At 41.5% G+C, this 16,328-nt stretch overlaps 1 protein-coding gene across 1 annotated transcript in view; it reads right to left on the bottom strand.

The window, feature by feature from the left end:
- Positions 1-590: 590 nt before the first annotated feature.
- LOC126761940 (uncharacterized) overlaps positions 591-16,328 on the bottom strand; it is a 277,755-nt gene continuing 262,017 nt past the window's right edge. The window contains exons 5-8 of the mRNA XM_050478375.1: positions 7,271-11,100; positions 6,648-7,043; positions 3,214-3,441; positions 591-1,523 (exon numbers count right to left, since the gene is read on the bottom strand). Coding sequence (XP_050334332.1) covers positions 1,392-1,523; positions 3,214-3,441; positions 6,648-7,043; positions 7,271-11,100 — 4,586 coding nt within the window. The 3' untranslated portion in view covers positions 591-1,391. The remainder of the gene's footprint in view (positions 1,524-3,213; positions 3,442-6,647; positions 7,044-7,270; positions 11,101-16,328) is intronic.

The raw sequence follows: 16,328 nt of genomic DNA, 5'->3' as shown, positions 1-16,328 counted from the left end.
TGATTTGGGTCTTCCTCAATTGATAACGCTAGCGGCAGCAATATTCTAGACACTACGGGCACTTGTACCGTGAATGTGAATTCAAATTCTTCCACTAGACGCTCAATTATTGATCTGACAGGATGATTATGACGACCCTAAATTGGACGTAGCACTCTTAAAGTTGAGGTCACTGACTCCAAATGTCGGTAGTAAATTTTACTTTTCGACTCGTTGTTGGATCGTATACATATCTTTCAATGGCGAAATGGCAAACCTTACTGAAGAGAACTTTCAGAAGAGCGTTCTTATTGAAAACCCCGTTATATTGAAGGGCACAAATCTTCCACTACTTCCATTACAAGAAATGTAGTTCGAAATCATGCCAAAGTCATGTTTGCATTAAATGAACGTTGTTTCGTTGTTAGCTTATAATAGTGTTTGCCCAGTCTTAAATTTCCGTAAATGAATCACTTAAAAACGCCATATTTTTTATATTTGACGGTTTTAAATCATTTTATTGTTTCGTCATTACAGGTTATACATAGTGTGTGTGTATGTGTGCTTGAATATTTTTGCATAGAGAATAAAATAATGTTAATTCGTATTAGTATATGTATGTATAAGTAAATATATATATATATAGTATCAGCTTTTATATGCTTGCAGTTACACAGTTATAACGGTTTGTTTAAATACAAAGTCACGCTAAATTACAGTTCAATTTCACTTTGTTATTGCTTCCGTAACAAGAAGTATATATGTAAGTAGAATGTACATATTCGTAAATTTCCATTATTCGTAAATATATATGTATATAAAGGTTAAAACGAAATTTTGCAAATCTAAAACCAAAATGTCTAAACAATATCTTAAAAATTTGTAATCACTAATGTCTTTACATTACATGGAAACACACAAACAATATTCAACAAAATAGATTAATATATGCATATTTACATATTTATTGTCGCATAATAGATACGCCTAACGCGGCTGGCTACTAGAACTATAAGAGATGTGAGAAATGCTGAACGCACATTCTATATTTAAAATAGCTAATAACTTTTAGTCTACAAGTACATATTTATATATTTTTTAAGACATTACTTATTTTTCGAAAAACAAAAATTGCATACGCATTACCTAAAACATAAAAAGTCAACTTATCAACTTTTTTCAAAAAATTTTTTAAAACATTCTTTTATGTGTTGTATTTTTCGTAATTTGTTTTGCTCTATTTTTTATATTTATTTTACTTTTTTTAATTTTTTTAATTCAACGATTTTTTCAGCAATGAAATTTCATCGTTTTTACTCTTTCGTTGGAAAATCGCGCTTTTCCTCGTAAATTTTAAGCTGGTCTTTGCTGGGCGGCTAATGGAGTGTTGCTGTTGTTGTCACTCCAACGGCTTAGTTGCGCGCCAACATACCGTTAATCATGATGTTGGCCAGTGCATTGCGTCGCTTGCGCCATGCGCCCATACCCTGTGCATGGAACTGCAGCTGTGTGTACCACTGCTTCGTGCGAACACCATCCTCGGCCTGTAAATACGAAAGCAAATTGGATGAGTTATTATCATATTAAGGAAAATCTACTCTCCTTAAAGACATAATAAATATAAATATAGTAACAAGTGATCCAAGTAGAAGTACTTTTTTCAATAACCTCTTGTGACGGATCACGCGTGAGTTGTGCCAAGCTGTCAGGTTATTTTTGTTCAGTATTATTTGACATTTCATCATGAAAAGATTTACGCCTGAAGAACGTTTACAAGTCGTTCAACTTTTTAATGGAAATTCATGTTCTTTAAAGAACTTATGTTCAACATAATCGGCCTACTGAGCGTACTATTCGCAACACCATCACCCATCTTGAGACCCATCATTCATTACTGGCTAATTCGACCGAATAGACCACGTCCACTGCGCAGGGAAGAAAATATAGCAGCCGTAGACACACATACCGTGGAGAGTCGATTTGGCGCTGTTCGTAGCAACTTGAACTGAAATGACTTGGCGAATTTTAAGTCGAGATCTTAAATTAAAAGCGTAAAAAATACAGCTTGTGCAGTACTGAAGCCGCTCGATTTTACCAAACGACATCGCTTTGCTCTATGGGCTCTTGAAAAGTTCCAAGAAGATCCGAAGTTTTCGAGCCAAATTTTGTTCAGCGATGGGGCAAAATTGCCGCATTCGGGACGAAAGACAACCTGAAGAGATTCAAGGGCTGTCATTTCATACAGAAAAAACAACGTTTTGATGAGAACGTAACGGTCCATGGTGACCGTTTTTCCGCCGTGACAACCCACTATTTGATGCCTGAAATGGATGTTCCTGATCTCGGCGACATTTGGTTGGTATTTATTGAGAGAACACTTCGGTGAGCAGTGTCAGTGAGTGTGTCATTTGCCAGTTACCTGTCGATATGCTCGAATGAGACATCGGAAATTGGACTCAGCGGATGGACCATTTGAGACGTAGCCGCGGCCGACAAAGAGGAGTTGCTCTTTTTGACAAATGTTACTTGATTTATATACAATTTGGTTTTTCCTTCTATTGGTAATTCACGCAATCACAGATCGGTTTCACATCACGTTTACTTTAGTGGAAAATGCACATACCTAGGAGATGCTGTACAGTGCGTTGCTGTGGAACTGAGTATCGAAGAAGACCTGTGTAACAGTTGGAGCTGTGTCCGTTTACTTTATGGATGTTTTTGTTGAAGGACCTTGGCTATCAGAGGACGACCTTAGGTTTCAACAATACGGTACAAGGCATATCATACAGCCAACGAACAATAAACTTGTTTAAGGTAACTTTTGGCGAGCACATTATCTCGCGTCGTGGACTTGTGACGTGACCTCCAAGATCGTGGAAATTAATACCCCTGGACTATATTTTATTGGGTTATCGGATGGCTTGTCTACGTAGATACGTCCCAGTCGATTGGCGTCTTTTACTATAAAAAGAATTCGAAAATTGGGCCACTTGGCTGGATTTCATGAAGCAAGGGAAGCAACAGGAAACCAATAATTTCACGAGGATTCTCCCATAAGGGAATCATATAAACCTGCGTGCAATACTAGTGCTGTCGCCATAAATTCCTATTTCTTTATTGCCGCTCTTCATACGTATATTTCACTTTATTCCACTTTACAACTTTTTTTGTTAAGCACTGGTAATAGATTTAAGCATACTTACAACCATATATTGTATTTATTTGAGTACTCACTTTGAATATGAAAGTGTCCTTCGATGAGATTTCCTGTATCTCGAAATAATCATCCCAATCCGCTTCGCTGCACACAACGCATCTGTCCAGATACAATGGCTCACGTATCAGCGTGTAACGTCCGCATTTTTCCTTTACCACCAGCAATGAGGCCTCCCGTATGCCGGTGTGTTTCGGGAAATTCAGTTTATCTGACATAACTTTTTCTGCCTTGTAATTGGCACTTGGCTGCTAGCAGCGACGGTACGTTGGTGCAAGGCGCGCAGACATTACGTGGCATATGGGGAATGCAGTGCCGACATTTCGGCCAGGAGGCATGTGGAAAAAACGAGAGAGAAAAGGAAAAAAATCGAAAATAGTAAAAATAGTGAAAATTCTGTAAAATTTTATTTCACAACAAAGGCAAAAAGTGAACTTTAGAACTCGCCGCACACACACACACGCACATACAACTATTGCACAAAATACATAAAGGCATTGGGTTTAGGTGCGAGTACAACTGCAGTCCGGAGTTGGTGGCTTTTGTAAATTTTGAAACATGCACTCAATGCGTGAGTTGGACCCTCCAACGTCGCGACAGCCGAACCAAAGGCATCCGCTGGTCCCCAAACCATAGGAAATCGTGGATGATTGGTGTGGAACGCACGCTTCTGCACTTCATTCGCTCTATGCTGCATGTGGATTTATCTACTTGTTCAGGTTGGCGACTAGTTCGGTTCATATATCCTTGTGCTCGTGTAAAAATTTACATACCAGAGCAACATGTGGGGGATGGGGACTGTGTTCATATAGCTATTGTATGCTTATGGCTATGGCAGCGCTGCCATTTGTTAAGCCATTCGCGTTTGTTACTAAAATCAATTCACGGGAATGTCGGTCGGTCTGATGTTTGAAAAGCGGCTTTGTAATAAAATTCATTTCCGCTGCTTATCTTTGAAATTTTATAGTTGTATAAATGAGTTGTTCGAACAGTCGAATGAGCACACCAGTTTGCCGTTGAGCGTGGCTGATGTCGTTACGAGCGTACGTGCTCATGCAAATGCAGCTTTTGTCAGACTTTCGACACGTTTAACGGATGTGAAAGTTTGGCTTTTGGCGTGCGAATGTTGCTTTGTATTTTTTTTGGGTTTTCAGTTGAATATGAAAAAGGATAACACGGTTTTGCTTTCAGTTATGTAGATATTTTTGAAGCGATTAATTCTAACTGTTTCATGAAAGCATTGTATCAGATGAGCTCTGTAAACCCGTTAGTTCTATTTCTGTAGTTTTGTATATTTTGAATAAAACAATATAATCTTGACAGACTTTACAGCATCAGCTGGTGGTGGTGAAACAATTATTTGGATTAATTTGTTTCTAATGGTTTTAATGGTAATGCAAAAGACTGTTTCCGGATCGATCCGCAATAGCCAACAGCCAGATCGATCATGTTGTGATAGGCAGAAGATACGTCTACAATGCTTTAGAAGTGCGTAATCTCCCAGGTCCTAACATTGATTCGGATTTGAGAAACTGCAATTATAACAGATGGCCGATGATTTTCTACTCGTCACACTCATCAGCAACTCGGTATAAGGGCACCGTAGGACGGCATTTCAACCTTATTACGTACAGCTGCAAACGAAACCATTGCTTCCAATTCTGATGGTGATTAACGCCCACCGTTAAAAAAATAATTGGACCTTATCAGTGTGGGTTCATTCTAACTGACCAGTTATTCCCCATGCACCAAATTTTGGAAAAGACCCGTGAAAAGAGAACTGACACACACCACCTCTTTGTCGATTTCAAAGCTGCTTTTGACAGCACGAAAAGGAGCTGCCTTTATGCCGCAATGTCTGAATTTGGTATTGCCGCAAAACTAATACGACTGTATAAACTGACGTTGAGTAATACTAAAAGCTCCATCAGGATCGGGAAGAACATCTCCGTGCAGTTCGATACAAAACGAGTTTTCAGACAAGGCGACGCCTTAACGTGCAACGTCTTCAATGTACTCCTGAAGAAAGTAATTCGAGCTGCAGATCTGAATAGAGAAGGTACAATCTTCTACAAGAGTGTAGAACTGCTGACGTACGTCGATGACATCGATATCATTGGCCATAACAAACGCGCCATTAGTTCTACTTTCACGAGGGCAGGATGAAATATCTCCTGTTATCAAACAAACAGTCGTCGCATTCCCAATGTGGCTCCCACGTCATTGTTTACAGTCATAATTTCGCAGTCGTAGATAATTTCGTCTATCTTGAATCCAGCATTAGCACCAACAACAATGTCAGCCTTGAAAACGAACGCAAAATAACTCTTGCCAACACCGCAGGTGCTACTTCGGACTGGGTAGGCAATTGAGAAGTAAAGTCCACTCTCGACGAACAAAGACCAAATTCTACAAGTCACTCATCTTCCTCGTTCTGCTATATGGTGCACAAGTATGGACGATGACAACATCTGATGAGTCGGCGTTACAAGTTTTCAAGAGAAAGGTTCTGCGGTAGATTTATGATCTTTTGCGCATTGGCAACGGCGAATATCGCATTCGATGGAAGGATGAGCTGTACGAGATATGTGATGACATTGACATAATTCAGCGAATTTAGAGACAGCGGCTTCGCTGGCTAGGTCAAGTTCTCCTAATGGATGAAAACACTCCAGCTCTGGGAGTATTCAACGCAGAACCCGCCGGGAGAAGCAGAGGAAGACCTCCACTCCGTTGGAAAGACCAGGTGGAGAAGGACCTGGCTACACTTGGTATTTCCAATTAGCGCCAGAACAGGCTGATTCTGGCAACTAACCTTTGGCCAACGCTAAGTTAATTCTGGAAGGGAATAGCCGTGAATCGCTCAGACATATTATAAACCTTCTCTTTGATAAAATATGACTATGAAGGTTGTGTGCCATCATTTCCAGAAGCGTACTCGGTGGATAGAAAACTCCTGGTTTACATCCACCGATATATGTACGAAAGGAAATGCCTTGTATATTCTACTAACTTGTGAAGACATACAATGTTCCTGTTCTCACAAATTTACTTCGACCTTATTGAGTTAGTTATATAACAGATTTTTCTGCTTTTGAGTGGAAGTTATATTTAGCTGACATTGTCGCCTACTTTCAGCAACTACAAAAGCCACCTATGAATAATGAAAAAATAAAAATAAATTCAACTATATTTTTAGGCAGAAACATTTTAAGGAAAATTGCTGTGATTCCATATTTACATTATTTTCCAACGTCCTCAATGTCTTCCCGTAGAGACTCGGTAGGCAAATAGTTATTGCTAATGATAATGGTTCAATTGTTCTATGTCAAGCGCTGTAAACTCATTTCACACACATACACACACAATCACAAGTTCAGTTCGGTTTAGTGGTTAGTTGACAGATGGCAAGTGGCTGGGGATTGATAGGAACATTGGATTTAGATATTCTCACCTTGCCATTCGTAACGAGTAATGCATTAACTGGCGTCAGTTTGATAGTGCGTGCCTTCTTCCAATTACTGTCCGTAGGTTGTGTGTACAACAGCTTGCCCTCCATGGCAAAGCGTACTTCATCATGATTCCATTCGAGTATATCGATGGCCATTTTCCGTAGTTTTATATTGATCATATCGATTTCGCTGGAAGCACGTCGATTTGGGCTCGATGATGATATGCGGCGCCATAGTTTGGTTGGTACATCTTTGGCTTCCTGGTTGATATGGTTCAGATGCAGTTCGATTTTCTCTTGAGCCTGCTTTAGTTGGTCACGTCCTTCGAGATGAGCCGGTGTCACTTTGTAGAGGCGGGCGAGTAGAAGCGGATATTTAGTTACACGTTGTACCGGCACCTAGGTAAAGATGAAGGCAATCGATAAATGTGATCATGCATATATTTATGTGCGAAAAATAAAGAGGAAGGGGGAGAGTAGCAAAAGAAATGAATTTCTCATCTACCTCACAGCGGTCACAGCTTAATTGCTGTACGACTGATGTAAATATTATGATAAAATGATCACATAAGAGTGAAATAGATAATGAAAATGTGAAGAATTTAATAATAATGATGGTCACTTACCATGAGGAACGAATTGAGATTCATGCGACGTAAAACGGCATTCTCCATTTGAGAGACCTTAAGGAAAATGCGGAGTAGCTCCTTTTCCTTTTCGAGATTGGCCAGCAGCAAACTGGCGCCCGCCTGTCGCACACAGTAGCTCTCGAAGGCGTGCAACATCTGCGTGAAGTCGAGGAATATCTTACCGATGTTCACCGTCAGCAGATCGTCGTCGCCTTGCTCGAGAGCAATGTCGAGTGCGTCGCGCATACGCTCCGCCAGTGTTTGATTGTTCTCGAGCAATTCTTCGGTATTCAAGAAGATTGCAGAGAGCTGCTCCTGTGTCAGTAGACCGGCGACCAGCATGGGGTGACAAAACTCCTCCAATATTATTTGCAAATCACGTCCATACTTCTCCTCTGTCTCGACGATTTCGGTTATGATCTCTTTGCGTTCCACACGCTTTTTGCCGCATTTACGACAAACTAGCGGTGCAAACATAATACCCGAGTCGGTGACTTGTGTCTCTACAGGACCATCACAGTCCTCACACAAATGTATGGGACAGTCTTTGGAAAGCTGTGCACTGACTGTGGGCAATGGATTTTGATATTTGCTGCGTGAGCTTTTGCTAGTCTCTGAGCCGACGCCAGAGTCGTTGCGTTCAATATCGCTGGAGGCGCCTTTGTTGCGTTGCAAAAGACTTGAATGGCTGCCATTGCCACAAATGAAGTTATTGGTTGGTGGTGAGAGCGAGCTCATCATACTTTGTGCATCTTCGCTCGAATCGCTCAAGACTGAGGCGCGTGAACTGAGATCGCGCATTGTTTGACGTTTGCCGAGTTCGCTGAGCGTGTCACAGGCTTCTTCTTCAATAATTATGGGATTGGAACAATTCAGCGGATAATCAAAAGTCTCTTCACGTACTACGCCACGTTCTTTTGCATCCACAAGGTATGAGAGTATGTCATATTTCGATGCGCCTTCGAAGATGGAACGCGCTGCCTTCTTCTCTAGATCGGTATCGTTAAGCGGCGGTGCGCTTAATGGCAAGGGTGGCGGTACATCATTGATTTCCTCATAAATGGGATCGCCGTTGTTGCGTATAGACTCGTAGTGATGACTGCCTATATCCTCTTCCAAATTGGTGGACATCTCTATTTCTGCTAATGTGGCATCAACCAGCATCTGATAAAATTTTGTACGCGTACTTGCGGAGCTTATATCGTCATCGCCCGGCGTTGTGATTTCGCTAGAACAACTCTGATAGCAATCGGATTCGTTAGCGTCGAAGTCGAACATTTCATAGTTATTGGCCGAGGCAAAACTGTTCGCAGAGCTAATGCTGCCACGATTTGACATGCCATCTTCATCTTTGGTGGGTACGGTAAGGTGGGTATTGTTGGCGGTGGTAGGCACATTCGCTGCTTGCGGTGTAGTTACCGCGGAATGCTGTCGTTCTTCTTTGATTTTCTGCAGCGATATATTGATTAAACGATTCATGTCATCATTATCTTTGGTACCAGTCATATCCACTGTACTACGTGATTCTTGTAGTCGTCTCAACGAGTTTTCGATTAGTTCCGCAACGGTTTCGGTTTCTAAACCGTCGGCCACCTGACTAAGCATTGGATCTTCCAGCAATTTCGTAATGAACGACGTTTTATTTGGTGCTGTAGGCGAAGACATGGCTTTCGGCGTATTACTCTCACCGGTATTGTCAATCGGTAAAACTGCTTTTTCGGTTACAGCTTTAGTGTCTTTTGCGACAACAACCTGCTTGCCAGCATTTTTCATCTTTCTATTCCTTACGGTATCTCGCGCAGTTGACGCTTCGTTACGACCGCAAATATGCGGTACCAGATTTCTTTTCACAGCCTCAACCGGATTACGCAAAATCTTCAATAACTCCTCTTCATGCGATAGTGGTTCACCAATATCCGTTTTGCTGACATCTTCCTCTGGCGTTTTCACACAAATCTCAATATCCGCACAAAGCTCGGTTAGCTGCTGTTGTGGCAGATTTGTCGACTTTTCTGGCTCGTAATCCAAACGAATCAAAGTTCGTCCCCGTTTCGGTATTGAACCACTACTTCCGCCGCCGCTACCACTGCTGCTCAAGCTGGTGATCGAGCTAGTCGATGCTGAGGATGTCGATGAGGCTGAGCGTTGAAGGTTTACCTCTGCGGAGCCCTTAATTGGTATAATAGCCCGTCCAGCGTTACTAATGTTTCCACCGGCGTTTTCAGCTTGTCGACTCAGCAACGTATTGATTTTATTGTGCTGATATATCAATTCCTCTGCGGCACTGCGAGGACTACTGACATTGATGGTGACTGTGTTTGATGAGGTCGTCACTCTGAGTCCACTATAATTGCTGCCAAGTGCAAAATCATTTGTCGTGTCTCTTGTGATCATTTTGGCACTGTAGTCAGCCACCACCACAGAGGATTGATAGAGTGGTGTGCTGGCATCGTCGCAACTTAGATTCATCGTTGAGTAGCAGTCATCACCGTTAATTAAAATTGAAGTTTTCTTCTGTGCAGTAGACATAGTCAGGTCAGCCGCTTCGCCGGCGTACGTTGAACCATTCGCACCATTATACTGGAAGCTGTAGTGCGGCGATGTGGGCGACTGATGTGATTGGCCTGCCCGTAGGTGTGGTTGTGTGATACTAAATGCATCGTCGTTGTCGGTGTGACTTATTTTGAGACGATGAACTTCCGAAGTGGTTTTGGTTTTGTTAAACGGTGCGACGCGCACAACGGTGCGCTGCGGTGGCGAGGTATTAGCGGTAATGGTTGCACTGCTGCCACGCGGTGTTGTTATCGCGCGAACCGTGCTCTCCCAGGCGTTGGGAACACATTGTGTTTGTTGTTGTTGTGGTGCTTTTGTTTCGCGACTATTTTGTGTTAGCATTTGCTGCACGCCACATTGTGCGCTATCTGAGCGGCTTTCAAATGCCAGCTGCGTTTGAGTTTTTGCCCACGCTTCTTGTTCTTGTCGCTGCCGCTGCTGTTGCCCCTCTAATCCGTTTGTGCTGACTTTGGCGAAACGTGAGCTTTTTTCCGCGCCTGCTGCATTATTTGCTTTGTTGGCCGTCGGCTGCTGGCTTGTTGCAGGCACATGCGATAGCGTCGAAATGTTTGCTTGGCAGTTTTGTGTCGACTCCGCGGCAATTGTGGACGTCGTCTCCGTCGCCATTAGTGCAACGGCTGGCAGGCCGCCTTTTGTGGCTGCTGTAGCTGCGGCCTTGTTATTGCCAGCTCTGTTGTCGTTTGTGGTGGCGGTCGAGGTCGTTTGTGCAGCAGCTGTGGCAACGGCATCACAGCTACTGGCTGTGCTCGTTGTGGGTGTGGGTGGCGGAGGTGGTGGCTCGCGCGGACGTGCAAATAAATCTCGGCTATCGTTGCGGTGCAGCTTGCCGCGCAGCGCCATGGTATCTTTAAAACTCAAAATGGCCTCTTCGCGGTAACTCTCAGTTTTGTTGTTTTTATGACCGTCGTTGTTGCTGTACTTGCGTTCTCTATGCGCGCTGCCACTTCCGGCACAAGTGTCTGCCACAAAACGCAGGTCACCACCATTTGTTGTGTGGTCTTCTAGTTGATAGTCGTTGTTGTCGCTGTTGTTGGTGTTCTTGCCGGTGGCGTTGTCAGCGCGCATTATTGGTTGTGTAGTAGCGCGTGGGTGGCGTGCGCTTTGTGAACGTCTGATGGGATTTCGCAATTGTGTCGCTTGTGGCTGCTCAGCTTTGTTGTTGTTGGTGTTTTTCTTGCCATTGTTGTGCTCCCCATCTTCAAGCTGCTCAGCATAATGCGCGCTCTCGCTGGCGGCTACTGCAACATCGGCGCCTGTAAGTAGACAAAGCAAAGTAGACGATGAGCAATGATTGGCGGTAGAGTGCGTCGTTGAAAAATTACAAGCCTTCAAATGTTTGTAAGATAAAAAAAAATAAAAAGTTTTTGTCAAGAAAGTTATATAAATGTGTTAAAAGCGCCATATTTCACCAAATATTCGCGATGTGATAAATTTAATGGTTCAAGCTCAAGTGGCGTTTCTCGCAGATATTCCTAACATTATTTCCCACTTACGCGCGACCTTGCGTTCAACGTACAAGCGCCGGCGCCTAAGCACAAAAGATGCAGATTTATTTTTTATCACGAAATTTCGCAATAACAGCGCTAAAAGACAAACTAACCACATTCTCTTCTCATGCAGTTACTTTCTCTGCGCACAGCACACCCGCATTTCGGCTGGCCCGTGTGTGTTTTCTTGTTGACAGTCGCTTTAAGATCGTTTCATAGCGATAAGTTGTTTTGCGGTACTTTACAAAGTGCTGTTAGTGACTTTACAATAACGGCATGTGTGTGTTGGTTGCCTTGACATTATTGTCTGATATCCGCTTACTTTCACACTATTTATATGGCGACTATTATGCGCCCGAAATAGGGTGATTTACGTCGGAGCCGATAAGAGACCACCGCCTAAGACGTAAAACTAAATAATATATGCAGACAACTTGTATGAAAGATTTATCTATTTATTTTGTATGTATGTGTATACTATAAAATCTAAGCATTTTGAGGCATTTATAATGTTGCTTCACATCTTTTAGAGTATTTGAGATAAATTTAGTGTGACAATTTTTCATTGGGTCAGTGTAAGGGTTTAAATTTGAATGCTTTAAGGTCAGAATTTGTGATGGTTTCTTTAATCTTGTCGTCTCAACATCAACAATAAGTTCTGAAATACTCCTTTAACCGAAATTTACAGATGCAATCCAGAGAAACGAGGGAACATGCTCATATAACTAAAAACCTTTGAAATGAGGAGATTAAGGGCTTACATGGGTTTGGGGGTTTTAAAAAATCTACTTCTTTTATTGCCTAATTAAAGTCTACAGCACCTCTACAACATTTCCCTAAATTTTCATTTGATCCGAGTAATAGTTTCGGAGATAAAGTCTTGAGAACTTTTTAAACGCGTTTTTCTCGAAACAGTGTTTCTGAAGTCGGTTGGGAAGATTACTCGAGAACTACTTAACCGATCTTCTTGAAATTTTACACAGGCCTTTGAGATACAATTCTTAAAGATTTGGAGGAAGGATGTTTTTTTCGATTACAACTATTAGAAAATAAAAAATGTCGCGAAATTTTCACAGCAACGACTGCATATCTGTTCAAAGATAACTTGAGAGAAAATGCAGTTTCTTTGATACAACCACATTGAGCTAATAGATGTGGCCCTTATTATTATACAACGTTGGGTCAAAAGCATCTTGATCTCTAAAAAGATAAAAGCAGCATGTAGTGATGCTAAAATGAACAAGAAAGTTTGTAGAGGAATTCCGCAGGGTGAAGTACTATATCCGCTCCTATGTACTTTAGCGGAGAATAACTTTGAATTAAACTGGGTGGCGAAGCCCTCAACACACACCATTGGCAATATTATGACCTTCACTCTCAATACTGTACAGAACCAAGATACCCAATATCGCAAGCGGGTCTGGGGTTGGTTCCAGAGAGAATGAATTTGCTTATTTTCACAAAGAAACCAAAAGCTCTTGCTCAAGGACATACCTACTAGTTTGGGGTAGTCTTGAACAGCAAGCAGTACGAAAGACCAACAATGCCTTATATACTTACATGTAGGCTGATGCTCGGCACAACCAGTGGGCAAATACTGCTGTACGGGGCAGTAGTATGGTGGATAGGCTTACGAAAATCCACCATAAGCCAATGAACTCTTGAACTGGTACTAAGCCAGTCACCCTTAGACCTTTTCGCTGATGCATATAGCTCGGCAGGCAGATAGTGACGGTAGTGACAGACACTTCGGAGTTAGCTCCACTAGCGGGCAGGAGCTAGAATTTGCCCTCGGTAAGGTATGGCTGTCGTAAGAGGCGGCTAAAATTCAACATTCACTTTGTTTGTTTTTGGACTCGTTTAGAAATTTCATCCTAGTCTTGTCAGAAATAGTATTGTAGTATCAGTTTGAACTGACATTATAAACTTTGAATGAGTTTCCTTATAATGAAAAGACATTTGAAGTTCAAGCGACAAATGTCACCAGTCATTGAGTTTGATGGGTGCTCAACTGGTAGTTGCAAAAGCTACAAGATCTGCCCAGAGACTCAAATAGGGTACCACGTCGAGCAGTTAGCCCTTGGAGTTCGCTCCAATCTGCTAATTGGGCTTAGCCCTTTGTATAGGTTCGTGGTGGCTGTGGTTTAAAGAAGGTTGAATTGAAAATTCAATTTAGCGTGGAGTCGCATTGCGGCCGTGTGCCGGACACAGCACAGCCGAAGTTTTAGATCGGCCTCGTACCCGATCAAGGTGGAAAAGGTGTCCCTTCCACCCGACTAATTGGAACCAAGTAATACTTGCAAAAAGCATGTATTATTTGGGGCGCTGATCAACGCATTGTTTTTATCTATGTGCTTTAAAGAAACACTGTGAGGTTAGACCGTCGGCGGCAGGTACTCACGTAAATCACAACGATTGTTGTTGTTCGGAGTTAGGCATTAGGAGGTCATTTAAACTGCTGCGCCTTGAGTGGTATCTACCAGGTTACAAAACTGCGAGAGCATTTCCATCTTGTATGGCCTTGTCCTATATTGGCAAGGCAACGCTTTAAGCGCTTGACGGTCCCACGGTATAAGACACTGAAAGAGGTATTGTTAGTGGGGCTGGCGCTGTTGTAATTCGCGTCAAGCGCTGGCCCTTTAAAGGATGACCGTTGAAACAGCACGTTTTCTGGGCCTAACGTTGGATGTCTTCCATAACAACTTATCTGAACCTTACCACCCTAACGGGAACTATATGACCATTACAATAACAACAGTAACCTGATTATTCTATGAGAAACGGGAATATGAATTGCAGCTGTCGAGAGTTTGACCCACATAAGCTACTCCCACCCACTACCCTTTGTGTCATATGTGATATTCGTGATTTAATTCGTATGCATTAGTTCGCTTCTGCCATTTCGTTTCTACTATTTCCTGCCAATTTCGCTGAGCTGGCTCCACAAGGTGTTACTGCAGATACAGACATAAAATGATGTCTACAATCTGCTTCTACTTTTTGTACGTGAGTGTGCTTGTGGGTGCTTGTTGTTGGCTTCATTTTATTTTCTTTTTCCCTTATTTTATTTCCTCACTATTTGTCTACTTTAAGAGGAGCAGTCACGTGTTGCTGCCGAAAATCTTTTATGATCCTTTCAAAAATTCAACACAGTAAATAAACTTTAAAGTTTACTCGAAATCTTTGCACTGCTCCAGTGTTGCCATGGCGCAGCATCTGTCTGTTTGTTTCTTTCACTTTTCTCAGCAACTTTGGAGTTGCGCACATTTGGGTAGCTCTTCCAGTTGCCATAACGCTGCCACCTGCTCTACCATTGCTCGGAGCAAACGTCAGCAGTGGCGGTGTTGCAGAAGTTCATATTTGCATAGTAAAAATTTAATCTTATCTGGAAATTGTAATGTCAATATTTCCACCGAATTTTTTATTTGCTAATAAAAAGCGAACGGATTGCTAAATATCGTGCTGGCATAATAACATTTGATTGTGAAGTGTAGAAAGGAAGTGGCAATGGGATATTCCTCACCTGTGCCAAAAAAAAAAAAAATCAACGGGTAAATGAAATTGCCAGTTCACTCATATCGGATTACACTTGTAATTGTTGTTTTTGTAGTATGCGAGAGCGGAATAGCGAAATTTTGGTTTTGTTGATATTGCAGATATGTATACCTTAAGTGCCATTAAAAGAGATGAGAAGTTGTTGCCAAAAAGAAAGACTTTAGGTAAGCTGGAAACTTTTGTAGAGAGTTTAATGGCTTTCGAAAAATAATTTCTTTAGATTCCTGAAATTTGTTATTCAACATTCATTTCTCGTTTCCGCCAAGCATTTTATAAGCCGTTTAAAAAAGAGTGGTTCGAGAAGCCATCAATAACTGAGCACACAAGTTTTTGCAAGGAATTCTCAAATTGAAAAATTAAAGCGAAAGCGAACCCTTATAAAATATAGAAATTCATCAGAGAGTTGATGGCCATAAGGATTAACCTTTCTTGCTTTAAATCTGAAAAAGGAATTGCTTTAAACGTGATAAGAACTATATAGACCAGTGCAGAAAAGATACTACGTCAAATGCGAAAGTTTTCCATACAAGTCCTTGATTCCGTTCATTCGGTTTGTATGGCGGCTATATGCTATAGTAAGCCGATCTGAACAATTTCTTTGCATATTACACTATTATCTTAGAAAATAATCTGTACCAAATTTCGAGAATATCAGATCTTGTCAAATGTGAAAGTTTTCCCTACAAGAACTTGATTCCGATCGTTCAGTTTGCATGGCAGCTATATGTTATAGTGGTCCGATATCGGCAGTTTCGATAAATCAGCAGCTTCTTGAAGAGAAAATAACGTTTGCACAATTTCAAAACGATATCTTAAAAACTGAGGGACTAGTTTGTATATATACAGACAGACAGACAGACGGACATGGCTAAATCGACTCAGCTCAACATACTGATCATTTATATATATACTTTATAGGACGCTTCGTTCTGGGTGTTACAAACTTCGTGACAAACTGAATATACCCTGTTCAGGGTACAATAATTTACGAACGATCTTACCTCTGGAAGAGGACGGTGGCGTGGTTGAACATTTAGGGGATAAAAATGGTTTCTCGATTACCGGCAAAACTATGAGTCCTATAGAAAAATGTTATATTGTAAAGTTGTGGATAATGAAAAGATGTATAACTTTTGTGTGAGCACATTTTTCAAACAATCTCAAAATTTGAGTGAAAAATTGAAATATCCAACGTTTCTGGTTTTTTATTTTTATCTTGTTAAAAAAAAATTCTCTTATAAAATTATCTGAACCTTTTTTCTAAATATTTAGGACAAAATATTATGTTAGATTGGCTCGAGCCTAATATGGATCTCACTTGAACAGCTTAGAACGCCGGTTCGTTGAGATACTTTCAACTCCTATATAATAGATCGTAAGATCGTAAGATAGATCGTTGAGCTTTCCAAAAATTTGTTCAGGCGACTAATGTCAGTGTC

Source organism: Bactrocera neohumeralis, chromosome 6 (assembly GCF_024586455.1).
Source record: "Bactrocera neohumeralis isolate Rockhampton chromosome 6, APGP_CSIRO_Bneo_wtdbg2-racon-allhic-juicebox.fasta_v2, whole genome shotgun sequence".
Lineage (NCBI taxonomy): Eukaryota > Metazoa > Arthropoda > Insecta > Diptera > Tephritidae > Bactrocera > Bactrocera neohumeralis.
Note: the sequence above shows the minus strand (reverse complement) of the source record. Positions and strands in the feature narration are given on the sequence as shown.